Source organism: Neodiprion pinetum, chromosome 2, assembly GCF_021155775.2.
Source record: "Neodiprion pinetum isolate iyNeoPine1 chromosome 2, iyNeoPine1.2, whole genome shotgun sequence".
In the NCBI taxonomy this organism is placed as follows: Eukaryota; Metazoa; Arthropoda; class Insecta; order Hymenoptera; family Diprionidae; genus Neodiprion; species Neodiprion pinetum.
The window spans coordinates 12,517,123-12,533,584 of record NC_060233.1 but is presented as its reverse complement, the minus strand read 5'-3'; the positions used below and the strand labels follow the sequence as shown (position 1 = coordinate 12,533,584).

Here is a 16,462-nt window from a genome sequence, read left to right as displayed (position 1 = left end):
GGCACCGAAGCCAAAGGTCAATTACATACTGCCGCTACAATCATATACATTCGCAGAGATAAACTTGATATTAATTGGTGCTGAGCAAGACGATTAAACAAGAATTACAGCTCGATCTTTAAGCTTTAATAACCGCTCCAGGAAAAAACCCTGGACAATATATTATATTCACGGTGTTTCGATCATTCGTGGTGATTAGATCTCGTTCCATTTTCACGCCGGAATTGTCCACCAGCTTACATATTTCAATGAACAAACGAATCTTCGTTTTGTTAAAGGAATTATAAACTGCAGTTTTCGTTATCACAGTATCAGAAAAATTTCCGCTAAATGGATTGACGGAGTAATAATTGAAAATAACACATGAAATTCTAGCACCTTACGATAATTGAATGGACCTTGCGGCGAATACGAAATGAAATGTAAGTCGATCGAGTATAAGGTGAACGTAGTAGCTGGGCATGAAACCTGATGCTGGATAGTGGCTTTTGACCAATCCCAATCGCAGAAGGTGTCGGTTAATTAGAACTGTTCAGCTACTGGTGCGTTGAACCTAATCTCGATACCAGAGTGCAAAATGAAGTGCGGGGGAATAAAGGATCAGAGGAGATACTTTGGGCGAAGGATTCAGCATCGTGGTTATGCGACCATCACGGTTTATTTAAAGATCATTCATTTTTCACTACGCCTATACAATTAAAGTACGGAATTAAATCTATAGACGCGCTACAGTCGGATATCTATATTTATTATATTTACAAATTTTCACCGCCTTTGACAAGGTCGAGTTAATACTATTATGGTATGATACAACTATTTCAATATTACACAAACGTGCAAACGTTAACTCACTGACACATTCGTCCACCCTCCGATTGGCGTACAAGTCTAAATTATATACATGCACTCACATAGTATATGTACACATACTCATATTTTTAAAACTATTATAAATATATATAATATATATACATATGCATATATATATATATATATATATATATATATATATATATATATATAGAGAAATCACACCCAGTTAATTATAACAATGTAATCGTCATTACTGTGTTATTATTTTATGCACTACGATGACGTACGCTCCGGGAAATTATCCTTAAATGGCAATGAAATATTCTCTTTCCATTCGTATTATTCTTTTATTGAAATCGAGGTGTTGGAGAAAAAATTTGACATTTAGATTTTGGCGGACTGGCCTAACTTACTTTATTTGGCACCAATTAGAGAACAGCAATACACTAATGCGCCGTGGATGAGTTATACCTAAATTGTTTGACTGAGTTTGGAATTTCTACTACGTTCCAATCACAATTACAAATTGATATGTAATTAACTTCGAAGTATCGAACATCGCGATCTTCGAAAAAATGAGCGGCAATCATTTGTAATTGCGGATTCACCTGACGCAGCAGCGTTGGTGTGAATGATTATGCCGTTTGAGAATAATTTCGCCGTATGCGTAGAGATTTTTCGAAATCAACAGATAGCGCTACATCAACATGGCCGCTCTTGAGCCACTTCGGATTTTGTTTCGGCTCAACGATGACTTTCGGTAACGTACAGCCTTAAAGCGATATTTTGCGGCGATATAACCGATGGCAAGAGTAACTAAATTATGATTTAAGCGCCGAATGAATCCTAGAAGCAAAGATTCACTGCGCGCGAATTTACTCGTCCGTCTGCGAAGGCAAAAAACTAGTCGCTTATGGTTCCCTCTTACGAGTACTCCTGGCGGAGAGAATTTACACTCCGTGGGAAATACCGATCGTCACGCGAAAATACGCGGGCGCCGTATCCGAAAGCCGTTGACGTTGTTATTATTACTATCATCGTAGAATTGAGAACACGGCAAATACCATCTGGCTCGCGCAGCATTTCTTGTGTCTTTTATTATCGGATGATTATATTTTCAACTCTGTACACACGCTATAACGCTATACTGACACACATTCTCTCTCTCTCTTTCTCTCTCGCTCGCTCTCTTGTGGGTTTTTTCTTTGGCTCCTCGGGGTACGCAGTTCAAGGGGATATCGGACGTTCGTGTTTCAAAGACGAATTCAACAAATTTTATTCCGAACTATCTTTCCCACCCGTAGCGAAAAAATGATTAGGGATTATGATTGCACTTGTGACCGTGGATTTCCTTGATGAAATAAGTCCACGTGTGCAGTCCGCATTTCGTATATAATGTACTGTACACATTTCTGTACTGCGTTGTTCGATATATGAATTCGTATTTTCAAAATGTAAGCAAAAATGACAGAGTCTATGATTTTCACAAGTTCGATAAGATTTGATTTGATTTTGGCGTGAAATGAAAAATTCTGAAACAGTATGAAAGCCGAATTTTTCTACGAAACCGGAAATCCCGTGATCCCCTCGAGCATCGCCGACGAATATTATTTATCTACCACTATTATACAACTAGACAGTATATACTTAGAGGCTATACACGGGGGGTTGGGCGCAAGGGGCGAAGAGAATAAGCGGAGTTCCGGGGCTAATTGGGGGTGGCTGGGCGTGGCGGACGCAGCGGCGGCGGCGTCGATGCCGAGGGTGGATACGGAGCGTACCTTATCCCCGTCGTCGTCGAGGAGGGCGAGGGTCGTCGGGGCAGCATGGGCCACGGGAGGCTCGTCGTGGTGGGGGTAGGAAACGCCGCGAAGTGTGTCGCGAACGGGGAGGGAATCCCCCCCCGTCCATGAGCCTGCGCCACCCCTCCGTAAACGAGGGCGGAGGCGGGAGGGAGCCAAGGTGCCAGAGGGTGAGTTCCGCCGTGTTGTCCGCTTCCGTCGTGTTGGACGCCTCCTCCTAACCCCGAGGACGACATGGCGAGGTGCTCGTAGAGTCGAAGCGGCGGCACGCCGCATCGCACCAACTGTTGTTCCATCAGCTCCATCGGATCTCTGAAAGCATCGTCAAAGAAAATGGTCGTGAGTCTCAATTCCCAAGGTAACCAAACGCGAGCGAATCTAACTCGAGCTGACGTTATGTAACCTAACCGGAGTACATTCACACCGAGAGGACATCTAGGCCGGTACATTGAGAGAAATTTTTAGTTACGGTTACCGGTGGAGTAAAAAAATTAAGGAGAGTTGTCGAGAAGCTCCAGCAGCGGAGCACGAATCAATATATTTCTGTTCATAAATTGAAAAAAATATCACTGAGCGGATATCCGGATAACATCCAATGAGTTATGAAGGTATTTACAATATGCCAAAGACGGAGCTTATATTTTGGGTTCTCTGGTGGAGTTCTAAGAAGTTTCGAAAAATAGAATGTTGATAAATGGTCTTCAGTACATCCAACAGTATTTTTCGTTCCACGCTACGGTGGTCCTGACCATGGTTTTTCACCCCTATCCATTTAAAACTGGCACCCACGGGGACCATCCCGCATTGTTCGCAACGCTTTCTCTTTTTCGAACATTGCGAATCCCATCCGCGCAGCGGGATTACCGGCCTTAAAAGCCACAGGCTAGAAACTCTTATCACGTGTACAAGGAAGTACCGGCTAAGCAAGAAGAGTAAATCTTGCACTCACCGTCATCGTCAAGTGTGATAGCCTTCGAGTCTGTCTAAAAAAAAACTGATTCGCGTTATGAACCGAATGCCTTTGGCTCTGGATCTGACTCGAAATCGTGCGAATATGGCGGTCCATGCCAGAGTAGAACAATGGATTCTGCATATGGGCACGCGTGGCGACTGCACAAGAAGGACGATGGCGTTTGTTTTTTGTCTCGTTCCTCAGGCCCTTCCGACCCTTCTACACTGCTTAGCGAGTAACACGACACCTTGTGCACGGGCATGCATACCGAGCCAAGGGTATGCACACCGTCAGAGGCATACTGAGCCAGGACCCAGCCGACGTAGGCCAGAGGGATTAAGGCCCTGAAGCTAATCGTCAGCGTGCTCGGACTGCCCGGACGTGCTGGACCACACACGGCAGCGTCCGCTTCCATTCATTCTCCTCGTTGTCGTAAAACATCGCTGTCAAGACCCAAACTCTATTGAACCACTATTTGCACTCGTCTGTCTGTACCCGAAAAAAATTACCTTTTTCACGCATTGGGAAAAATATCATTGTTTCACAGTTACCGCGAAATTTGTTATTGTAAAATAGATTTTCTCGGAGTAGCGTGTAGAATGAATAGGTAGAAAATGCGACAGGTACCGAAGTTAGTTTTTACTGTAACTATGGTTTCGAACACTACATTTTCGGAGAACCGCGACATCAGTCTTGATATGATTTTATGGTTGCATCAACATATGTGAACCGAAGTACTGTACCGACTGTATAAAAAAAAAAAAATACTGCGTGTTAAATTTTCGATTTATACTTAAGAAACGCATTTTCATTCGGCTTTACCGTAAACTACGTTTCTCGATGACAGTAAACGATAAATATATTTGAGAATTCGTTGGGGGTTGGTTCATGGACGTTGGTCACAGGGGACGATTAACTCAAATACATGATATTTATGTGAGTATTGTTGAGTGTTATTCACACGAGTATATTGAGTCGTATTCATTCAATAGCAATTGGATTAGGCAGAGATATATTTAAATCCTACTATTTCGAAAACGTCAATACTTAAATTAATACCGAAAATGGCTACCAGCATTTCTAGGTCCTTCCGTACCTGTTGGTTCATCCGTGCCTGGAGTTCGTACAATGGCTACGGCTAGAAATTATTCTCCGTGCAGATGATGTGCAGTACCTGTTAGTTTTTATAAATACCTGAAATGCACATTCGTGCAGTTTGGCTTTCACACTGTAATCGAGTACCTGGGCGCAAAAAATATCTAACGCAACCTAGCACGTGATTGCTTCCAGTTTGATTTCATCGTTGCCTAACACCTCAGCCTCGATCTTCCTCATCTTTAAAGCTTGTTCGTGTCTTATTTCAATATGAGGTATTATTTCTGTACCGCAGAACGCGTATCGAGCATGCAACACTCAATTTTTCACTTAACTTTTTACCGTATTTGTGGGTCAAAAGTACTATTCGTGTTACCGTGAGTTTTATGAATATTTCTTCGCTTTCACAGCCTTTTGCAACAATATCAGAGTGGTTCTCAAAGAAACGAAGACATGTAGAAGTAATTTGTGTAGCACAGAGGATAAACTCGTAAGTCTGGCCCTTGAGCAAGGACTGTAACAATAAACTAGAAAAACTACTTAATATCAAGTTTGCAAGATCCCTGGTAGACGTCAGGTGAGAAGGCTCAACCAGTCTTTGGAGTATTTTTGCCCGCAGGGACTGTTTAAGAATTCTCGTCGGGGAAACTAATCACTGAGTGTTGTGATTTACAGCCAGAGTAAAGATGAAAGATGAGGCGTGAGGCGTGAGGAAAAGGAACTTACTTCACAATGTTAACCTTCTTTTTCGAAAAATAGCTATCCTTGGTTACGTGACAAGAAAAAAATAAAAAAAAAAATAAAAAAATAATACAATAGCATTAATCACTATTGCTTCGACGATAGTATAACGATTTAATAGATTCTTGCGCACGAGTCCCAGAACTGAAATTTCTCAAAAACCAATCGGCCGCCTATATATCAATCCAGCGTAACCTGAATTACTACTCCAGTTTTATCAACTTGTCGAACCTAACCAGTAAACGAAAATCCGATTGAACTACAGTTGGGTCTACAGTTTTTTCAGACCGTCACAAGGAAAAGGACAGTTTTCTGCCTACTTCCCACTTCTAATTCACTTTTCCCTAAAAGGACAAGGTGTACAGTGTCGGGGGTTATTCAAAGGTTCGCCTATAGGTATAACTACTGAGTGCGTAGCGTGTGATCGTCCGCATCCCATGATACGCCTTTGAATAATTCAGCGCGGTGTGCTCGGGGCGTTGGATATATGTATTACATGTGTGTGCCTGCGTGTGTGTGTACGTGTAAAATATATATGTATATACATACATATATATATATATATATATATATATATATATATATATAAAAATACACCAGTCAGACGACAGGGAATATATTCTCAATATATTTTACTCCTCGAGAGCACACGATATCTTTAAGTATTTCAGACGTTTGAGAACAGTGAAATTATTGTTTGATAATCTCGTGGCTAGAACGGACAATAAGATGAATTCCACCGAACGGCGAGGCCCGGTTATTCCGCTGCCTGATACAAGCGTTAGGTAAGTGGTAGGATAATGATAGGTTACACCCGTTGATGGTCAAAGGTAGTCTATCGAATGACTCTCCTCCTCTTACCTCACGCTCCACGATCGCTCCTCGAAGCGGCTACTCAAGCCGCACACAAGTAGACAAGGGTGGTCTGAAAATACGAGCTTTGAAACGTCAGCTTACAAGAAGAGAGTCGCAGATACGCGCCATAAATGACAGAAGGACTTTTGTCATGTCGAGGAAAACTTAATACTTTATCACAAATTATTTGGACGCGTTCGCGCCAGCGAATTTTTGCACTCCCTCGGGATGGAGGTGAAAAAAACTTGATTTCAAGGTCACCGGGATACAGAGAAAATAATTTATTCATCTGTGGGGAAAAAGACTGGGGTCGCAACGTAGAACTCTGTAGAACCATGGCTAAAGAGAATCCTGTACCGTTAGGACTCTCGACGACCTTATTTCCATCAGATAAATTGGAGAAAAATTGAATTTGGAAGCCTTGAACAATTGGCAGAGATCTGGTGAACAGTATGATACTAACAAGGAGATTCGAGTATCAGAACTACGGATCATGGATTTTGCTGAAACTTCTAACGGTGTTTCTTGGAACCGAAATATGGAACTTCTGATGCATGATTCTATCTACCGGACCTTTCTTCGCGCAATTTACAATAGATCAGTCTTAAATTCACCGGTTATACTTCACTGTAGCTCTAAAGTATTAATATATCCGTTTATATTTCAATCTGTAAAATATTGTCATCGAAACTTCGGCGGAGAAAAAGGAAAATTTATATTTAAGGTAAAATACACGACAGGTTTTATTTGTCATCAAATTTATTTTATTCATCAAATTGCTGATAATACCAATTTTACACAAAGAGAATTGAGACCTGTGAGATGTTATTACATATCGTGCAGGCTTCATATCTTAAGCCAAAGAACCGATTCTAAAAGTTTGAGCAGAATCCATGATCTGCTTAGGTGTCATACTCTCCTTATAAGGCTATTTATAATCGGAGGTTAGTTAGCTGAACAAAGCACTGTGAACGAATCGTATCGGAAATGCTATAGAGAAATTGAAGTGGCTTTAAGTCGAAGATACGTGGTGAGTAAAAGAAAGAGACAGATATAGAAAGAAGAGGTTTAAGGCGGTGGTGGAGAGACAGGCAAGGTATAACAGCGAAGAAATTAATAGCCATAAAATATGAATAGAAATTAGCGGGTTTGGGTTGGCGTGACGCGCTCGCTCGCTCGCTCGCTCATTTCCTTTCGGCGCGTTGAAAAACAACAAAACAACAAAATACGGTCGAGCCTGTAATTTAGACGGCTGCCGCCGACCGCGCCGAGAGCACGAACAAGCAGGTAGTGGTGTATGAGCATGAAGTAGGTATGTACGTGCATCCGAGAGAAATGCATGTTGGTAGGGTTCCTCTGACAATGAGGAGGATCGGGGTGTGAACGAAGCACGCGAGTGTAGTGGAAGGTTGGTAGGTGAAAAAGAGGAAGAAGCGGTATGCCTATGGTTCCCGGACGCTATGGCCCATCGCCCAACGTCGCACGGTAGGGTCTGCTAGGTAATGATCCGCGATAATGACCCTAACGCCTTCGTCCCGCCGACACTGACGACGTCAGCGTTGCACTGCGTCGACTTTTTCCGTTCTTCTTCATAAAATGGTGGATTTAATGACTTTTTCGCACCGCTGCATGGTTTGTACCATTCGAAAGCTGAGAGTTATCGATACAAATTTCTGTCATTAAAATTTACGAGCATCTGCAGGATTATGCAAAATTTACTTGATCGATTATTGGTATTGACGACGCCTGGTCTCTGATCAGAAGCTATTTTCAGGAGTCCGACACTAATTCGATACCAGTTTTTGGTGTTACTGTTAGATACATTGTTTGGTTAATCGCACAGTTGAGCGTAACTTTTTTTAAAAGTGAATCATTTTTAACTTTTTTATTTGGTCATTGGTAATTCCAGTAGAATTTACTGATGTTTGCATCGATAATCACTAATCATACACAACTTTTTCCGGCCCATTGGTTTGATCTGCTTATACAATTAGTTACGCAACTGAATTTCTTCTCGGGATCGAGGGAACCAGCCAGCATATCTCCACTCATCGTGAGCATGACCCCAAACGGTAATTACGAGTATTAACCGAAGTTGACGAAACTGACAAGCAGATGATAATCCGAGCGCCATTTGGTCCGATCGACTAATATAATAAAATCATTTGAAATCTGATAGTTGAAAGAAACAATATCACCAGCAATAATCACTATTTCTTCGTCAATAGTATTACACTGAGAGAAATTCATTTGTTATAGTAATTAGAAAAATTGAGTAAAAGAGGTATCGTTAAAAAAAACTGTTTAAATATTGTTGGAATTACGAAAAACGAGGTGCGCGTAACCATTTTGCGCTATTGTCGATCCTTTTTTGGTAATTGCAACGAAAAATCAGTTTCTTCGGTTTACTCTACTTTTTTAGTTAAATAAGGCTTTAACGTCAATTTATCGTTGCACGAGCATTAAATTTTCGCAACAGTCGCAAGAAAATATTGTAACAGTGATCGTCGCGAGAAAGAATAGTAACGAATACTAGACTTTCCGGTAACGGCTAAAAAGACTAATTTTCATTTTCTACCTAGGACTATATTTTTCGATTGTGGTAAAAAAATGAGCTAAGGACTGAGCGGTAACCGGAACAAAAAAAGTCATTCTTCTCGTTGCGCATCAGTTTCAGAATCGATCCAGCGAGTCTTACCAAGTTGGCGAACCTGACAAGCAGACGATAATACGAGCGCGGTTCGGTCCAATCAACGCATGGAATCGACTTGTTTGGCGCATGCGCACTTGAATTTGCGGTTTCCTAAGATTGCGGCGGTGCACCGTAGCCCATAACGCAGTCAGGTATAGGAGAAGAATATACGAGAAGGATGAGGAGGAGGAGGAGGATCCTTTCTCTCTCTCTTTCTCTCTCTCTTCCTCCGTTTCTCGGGGAATCGAACCCGGCTCGGAACAGCACCGAAGATCGATTCGGGCGGCGTTGTTTTTGCGTTTTAAACGGCAGTTATTAGCTCTGCATTGCTGCTGGGTGCCGGGGCTCGCCGCGCCGCAGCCGCCAGGCTTGCACCTCGAGGTTTCTCTCCCTCTCGGTAATGCAGCAGGCCGCTAATGGGCCAACGCGTTGGGACGCTGGCGTGCCGGGTGGGGGCAGCGCGGCGGCGGTAATGACAGGCCGCCCGCTCTCGGAGCTAATATAGATGAATGCCTTACCCTCCCTGCCCTCCCTTCCGTCCCCCGGGCCGGAGGGAAGGAGACAAGGCGCGCTGCACTCGCTCGCTTCATCGCTCGATCGCCGAGGGGAAAAAGGGAAACGGCCGGAGAGTTGGAGAGAGAGAGAGAGCGGGGAAACCCAATGAGCGAGAGAACCAGAAACCCCCAGGGCCATCTATCTATCAGCGCCGGCGTGAAGTGGGCGGGTGCTCGCGCTCTGTTGCGGTGAACGGCCCGCTCTCTCATTAAGCCGGTGCCGCCGCGCGCATGCTCGATGGCCCTTCCGCATTATCGGCTCCGCAGCCGGATTTCTATCCTATGTGCTATTCCAGCCCCCCCCCCCCCCCCCCCCCCGGCGTACGTCTGTCGAGGGGTACGCGACAAAATCGCTAGCGATACGCGTCGACTTAAACTCTTGAAATTTTCTGCAAGGGGGCTCGTTGTCGAGGCACTTTGTGGAGGGAGTCGAACCGCGGGAACGAAGGTTAAAAAATTCGACTATCGGTGCTTGGGAATAAACTTGAGAGACTTGACTCGACGGGAGAAGAATGTAAATAAGATTCTTTGAAAACGATCGATTCCGAAACAACTTGAGTCAAGATTTATTAGGACGCTGTTTACATGGTCGGAATGAAGTTGTATTGTAGTACTTCGACGAAGCATTGAAATACGAAAGAACGGATATTATATGTACATTAGGGTGGTCCTCATTTAGAATGTTGACGAATTTATTCCGGATCACCCCACCAAATCAACTATAAATAATTTAAAAACAATTCACAATTTTTTTCAGATTTTTATATCAACTGTAACCCGTGACTGTAAGAGGAAGGATTTCCCAATTTAAAATACACATGTTTCGGACACGTTCTTAGTATATATTTTACTGTAAGAGTAATAATGTTCGAAAAAATCCATAAATGTGAGGTTCTAGTGAGCATTAGTGCTACTATCTGAGAAAAAATTCACATCATCATAACAGGTAATATAGACAATTGCATTTCTTATAAATAAAAAGAAAAAGTCAAATTTCTAGGGTGTGCAATTCGTCGAGATTGGTTGGTATGATGATGTGAATTTTTTCTCAGATAGTAGTACTAATACTCACTAAATCTTCGCAATTACAGATTGACTCGAACATCGTCACTCTTACAATAAATTATATGCTGAGAATGTATCTGAAACAGGTGTATTTTAAATGGTGATATCCATCCATTTACAGGCACGGGTTAGAATTGATATAAAAATCTGAAAGAATTAGGAAATTGTTTTTGAATTATTTATAGTTGATTTGGGGGGTGGTCTGAAAAAAAAATCATCAACACCCTAAGTACGGATCACCCTAATATACATGAAATATATCAATAATGGTGGGTTGAACGTTTATTTTACGTATTTATTCATGGAAACAAAAGTATTGCAACGTTTGAAAAGCGTTCGACAACTCCGTACTTCAAGCTTATGCTCGGGCAGTTATGACCCGTGATAGAGACACCTAAGGAGTCGAAATTCTGAAATTATTCCACTTCTCTCCCGGTAGCGTACAGAAGAAAATTTGACATTTAATTTCCAATCTGATCCTCGACCATCAAACTATGTCACTTATTTACAAAGGGAAGTTGAAATGATGAAAAGACGGGGTAATGAATATCTTTCAGTTCAATGTCAACAATATTTGAAAAACTAAATTTCTCTTACTCGTCAAACTTTTTGAATTTGAAATTTATCTGAATATTGTAAATGACAAATAAGTAGCATAATTTGATGTAGATAATTATTAAATTGCAAATTGAATGCCAACTTTTATTTTACACTACCAGGAAAGCTACATAATTATTTAAAATTATTGTGGAAAAAAGTATTCTCAAGCACTCTGATTTTTCACGTCACTCGTCATTCTAACCAATATCTAGGAACTTACTGAGTACAATTAATCCAAACAGATACGAGAATAATTGTAAATTTTACAAAAATTCATTGATAATTAGAATTTTTTATTTAATCAAAACAATTGGAATTACACTCGTGTCCCCTTAACGTGCGAACCTTGAGGTTTACCAATTTCCACACGTTTTGAAGCATTTTCTTTTTACACGGGCATGTACGCGTTAATTTGTGTACAGGATTTAGGCAAAAAAAAAATAAAATAATAATAATAATAATAATATTTTTGATTAAAAAAAATCGAGCTTATAAGGTATAAGTTTGGTCATGCAAGTTCTTCATACAATGCATTATGCATTATACTCTAACCTATACAGTATACAAGTACAGCTAATAGATCCGCACGTTATAAAAATATGACATTAACTTATAGCAGCTAGACTTGACGCGGCGCATCTGACTATTTCAGTGTCTGTATGTATAATGACTTGGTTTTTTTTTTCAACGGTAATCTCTTAAAATCCGTATATTTGAACTATTCCCGATAAATTATCTCCATCATAAATAAAACCTCATCGCAGTCGGTTGAGCGGTGTCGGAGATTTTCATCGTGGGTAACATAAATAAAACGGTAAATCTACATTATGGAAGAACAGAAAAGAAGGGATAAAAGGATGGTGAATAGTTTCCTCTCCTCGATTTTTTTTCAATTTGAAGAACAGTTTTTTTAACTTGTCAAATTGCGAAATGTGATGCATGCAAAAATCTGTCAAACTAATTTTTCTAACCGTTTCACCGGTAGAAGTTTGTCGGCCTGCTTTAATGAACGAAAAAATTTACATGTCGGTATTTCAGCGAACAGTTAATTAAATATTCGAGCAAGCAGAATGCGTTTTCGGAAAAAATCGTGAATTGACATCGAGCCAGCTAGTTTCCCGTTTATTGAACACGCCGACTTTTTACCCGCTGCTCGACAAACGCCCCAAACCTTTGGCCTGCCTCGGGCCTATGTTGATTATACGGTTTCGACTCGTGTTAAGGAAATATTTATGCATATATCTCGTATAGCAAACGGTGGTTTCACTCTTGCCCCGAGCCTAACATATCCAGGACGCAACATTCAAATATCGGAAATAAAGATTTCGAGACTTTTCCTGAGAAATCACGTCCGCACAGTCTAAACATAAACTGATTGTAGCATTTTTCAAAATCGGTCTGGATTTGTCGATAATTTTTATGCATCTCACTCTTCCAAATTCCAGACTTTCTAGATTTTATTGTACACAGTAGACGGTAGGAATGTGTAAGTGCTGCGTTTAACTCGTATCAAAATGTTCATCGTACACAGTCCGGAAATCATTTTCCGAAAAAAGCAATCCTAGCACCCAATGTTGAGTTCTATCTGATTGTCAGTAATACCTAGAAAATCGACCGAATCCCCAAGTCCTTTTGGGCGTGAGGGTAATTCGTTTGTCGCCTCTTCCAACCTAGCCAGCTCATCTGTCGCAGGCAATCTACAATCTCCTAGTTTCGGGGTGCGCGTCGTCGCAACACGCTTGACTCGGAAGAATGGAACTTAAAATGCTGCTAGTTCATCTCGGGTGTGAGTTTCCTGAAGGGCCACTGTACACGGCTGGTAAATTTATAGACCAACACCTTTTGCACGAATTCCAGCTAGAATATACCTGCTGAGTACCTGTGCGAAGACGTACAATAGCGCTTAAGAACATCGAAGCTTTGTCGTTGGTAAAATATTTCGACGTTCGATCGAAGCTCACTTCCAAATTACACGGAGATAAGTATAGCTTGTGTGCGGGGCAGGTGCTGAGGCTGAGAAATGGAAGGAAAAAGGGATCGCATTTAATACCTACCTGTGCTTTTAGATTCGATTAAGAGGGTTCACTAAGAAATTTAAAAGATGTGTTTCCGAAATTTGAACAAACTTTAGTTTGAATTATGTACCTCTATCTAGGCATTCCTTGTTCGTGGCAATAAAAGTAAATTATTTTTTCAAACATATCACTCTATTACCATTCCTACTCCTGCATCTTCTAATTATTTTGTAGTCACGCTTAATTACAGGCATTATTCAAAATTGAGAAATACAGACAAACAATCTTGATCGGTTGCTTTTCAAGTGTTCCGAATATCTATAATATGAAATACTACTCGAACCATTAAACCTAAATCGTACAACCTGAATAAAACGAATTATTTCCTACAAACGTGTATCGACTCGTTTTACACCAACGCGAATTATAATGCATCCGATAATGCGTCCTGACTTCCAATATTAGCCATAATTATAATTGATTTATGGATATATTTTGTATCACTAGATATTTGTAATAATCGGATTTTTTCAATTAAGCGCAAAATCCGTGTTTATAATCACATTCACAGTCGGCGCTTATTCAAATTGTTTTACCTGTGTAAAAAATATTAACTTGTACGCATAAGTATTATACGTAAGAGACAAAAACATATTACTTACCGGTCAAAATCCGTCAGCCTGGATGAATCGCGAAAACCCTTAGCAAACGGATTGCTGTCAATTTTCAACTTGGTTATCTGAAAGAAAAGTAGATATATAATAATAATCCTTAGGCGTTGAAACGAATGCGAGTTGCGTTGAATAAAACGAGTTCGCTAAAATATAAGGCGATGTCATTCTTGAAAATCATCATCTCTTTTTTGAATGTAACATCATATCAATAATGTAATACTGCAAATGTATAATAAGCTTAAGATTGCGTACCAGCTGATTCTGATATGCCGTAACCGCAGTAAATATGGCTTCCGGAAAGATGAAAGTCTTGTGTTCCTCATGCTGAAGGTCCGTAATCGGGCTGTTGTCCTCCGGCGAACGACATCGAACCAAGTGTATTCTTGGCTGGTATCGGTGCATAGAGTTCAAGATAATCTGCAAAAAAAAAGAAAAAACATACAAGTCGAACACAGTGGGTTAAATTTTATTACCAATTGCCAATATATTGCTTTATCATGAATCAAATCCACAAAAAGGACAACATTTGTTTTCCAATTGCTTGACTTGAGATTTTTGTTCCTTCCGCTTCGAGTGCTCAAATTTAAGGGGGCGTTAAAATTTTTTGTTTCATCGACGAACACTGCAAATCGTATTCTACACTTTTATCTCGTCCTGAGGAACGAAATCTCTTCAAACTGGTAACTAAACGTTTGGAAGATTAATCAGAACACTGATGTAAATATACTTCGAGTTTCGAGGTTACGAATTTTTTTCATAGCGCCTCGACAAGCACAATCATTATGTTTTCAATAATCCCATCTGCGAGGAGCGGAAGAAGGTGTAAAATAGGCATTGTGGAATTCGTCGGTAAAGCAGGAGTTCCCTTAACCGGCTGAATAACGTTTGAATGATGAGTGACTATAAAATGATGGGATTCATTGTTCATCGTCGAGACTAGAGGATACGTAGAACTCCCAAGAAGATATCGCGCGATAACTAGTCGGGCATGAAGCACGAAGCAAGTAGAATGTAGATTGGATAGATATGGCAGAATGGATATACGAAAGCTGTGCCCGCCGAGCGAGAGATCGAGCCGCGTCGTGAACCGGTATCATACGCGACACGATTAGTCAAAGAGTATCCTACGCGTGTAGCGATTAGCCCCCTGCAGCGGACGCCGAGACTTTCTTTATTTTTCGGTCACGAGACAGTCGGCCCGGCTAGGACCAATCGCGTTTCATAACCTCATACTCATGTGAAATGATGAGTGAGAGCTAAACTGTTTTCCGAAGTTGTTTAATGTAAGGTAACCTTCAAGTGTTTTCACTACGGAGTCACATGACCGGTTCAAGAGTATTTACGAGAATCAGTCTGATATTTTCACAAAACTTCTAATTGATTTGAAACTTTTTGCAAAATGATCGTGCTGTTGTTAGCAAGTGCGCTAAGGTCAGCTAAGGCTAAATAAATATCGTACAGATTTTTAAACTATTTGTTTCACTGTGAGACGAGCTTCTAGGTTAGTTTTTGCAAATTATTCTATGATCGATTTATATGATAATTTATCGACCGATGATATCGCAAGATATTTTTAATCGACTAATGTTCGAAAAACTTAAATGGGATCGATTCTCGTGAACATATTCCTTAAATCAGTAACGCGGCTCGGGGCTCAACAAAGTTTAACGATGAATCGAAATTTAGGAAAAAAGAAACACTCTGCTAGGAAGTCTTCGGCAGTGTTATATGCACGGCAATATTCTTTAAGAATGCCTTAACCTTTCGGCTAACTTGATTTCGGTTCGAACCAAAATGCGAGTTCGATTATATACAAATTATGTGACAATCACTTCCATTCTCGCACGTCGGCCGCATCGCCAGTCATTTATATACCGAGTAAATGTAATTATCGATGAACATCTTTGACACCACATTTACACCGATCTATTCTTATCCAATCTGGAGACAGCTAGTTGTAAAACGATTTTCCAGACGATCTCTGGCGATTTCTATAGCGAATAAGCCCAATATATATAAATCGGGTAAAAAAACACCTGCAGAGTTGAAACATTTTGAAGCATCTAGTTATAAAACCTCTTCCCACATTGTTGACGTGCAGGAGTGATTTTTATTACGCGGTAGAAATGTTGTTTCAACCGTGTTCACCATCATTGGCGCAAATAACATTACCGGAGATTTTATGTTTGTTCTTTTTTTATTTAGTTTACGTAACTTCTTATTCAGACGATCCAACATATCAATGCTTGAGTTGGCTAGATTGAGTAGCCTAAATAAGAAAAGAAAAAAACGAAACTAGAATTGTTAGGGAATTTCGAATTCACATTTTGGTTACGTTACATAGGGACTCTTGGTTTCTTTCCCATATGTGTATAATTATAAAACACTGCGTTTAAAACAGAGAATAATTATTTGCTTTTTGCACGCGAGAAGCGAGCCGGGTACGAAGTTTACGAGGAGCTGGTTTCAAATAAAATAAAATTCACAATAAAAACGAACTGTGAAACGAATGCACGCGAGCGCGTAAGCACTTAGAATTCTAACCTCCGGTCATCGCCGTACCAGTCCAAAGAACCCACGGTAAAGGTGTACGAAATGTATAAA

The 16,462-nt window shown here is 40.6% G+C and overlaps 1 protein-coding gene across 1 annotated transcript in view; it reads right to left on the bottom strand.

Moving 5' to 3' along the window:
• Positions 1-649: 649 nt before the first annotated feature.
• Positions 650-16,462, bottom strand: part of LOC124211945 (T-box transcription factor TBX20) — a 34,426-nt gene continuing 18,613 nt past the window's right edge. The window contains exons 4-6 of the mRNA XM_046611504.2: positions 14,111-14,275; positions 13,847-13,923; positions 650-2,927 (exon numbers count right to left, since the gene is read on the bottom strand). Of these exons, the coding sequence (XP_046467460.1) occupies positions 2,522-2,927; positions 13,847-13,923; positions 14,111-14,275 (648 nt within the window). The 3' untranslated portion in view covers positions 650-2,521. The remainder of the gene's footprint in view (positions 2,928-13,846; positions 13,924-14,110; positions 14,276-16,462) is intronic.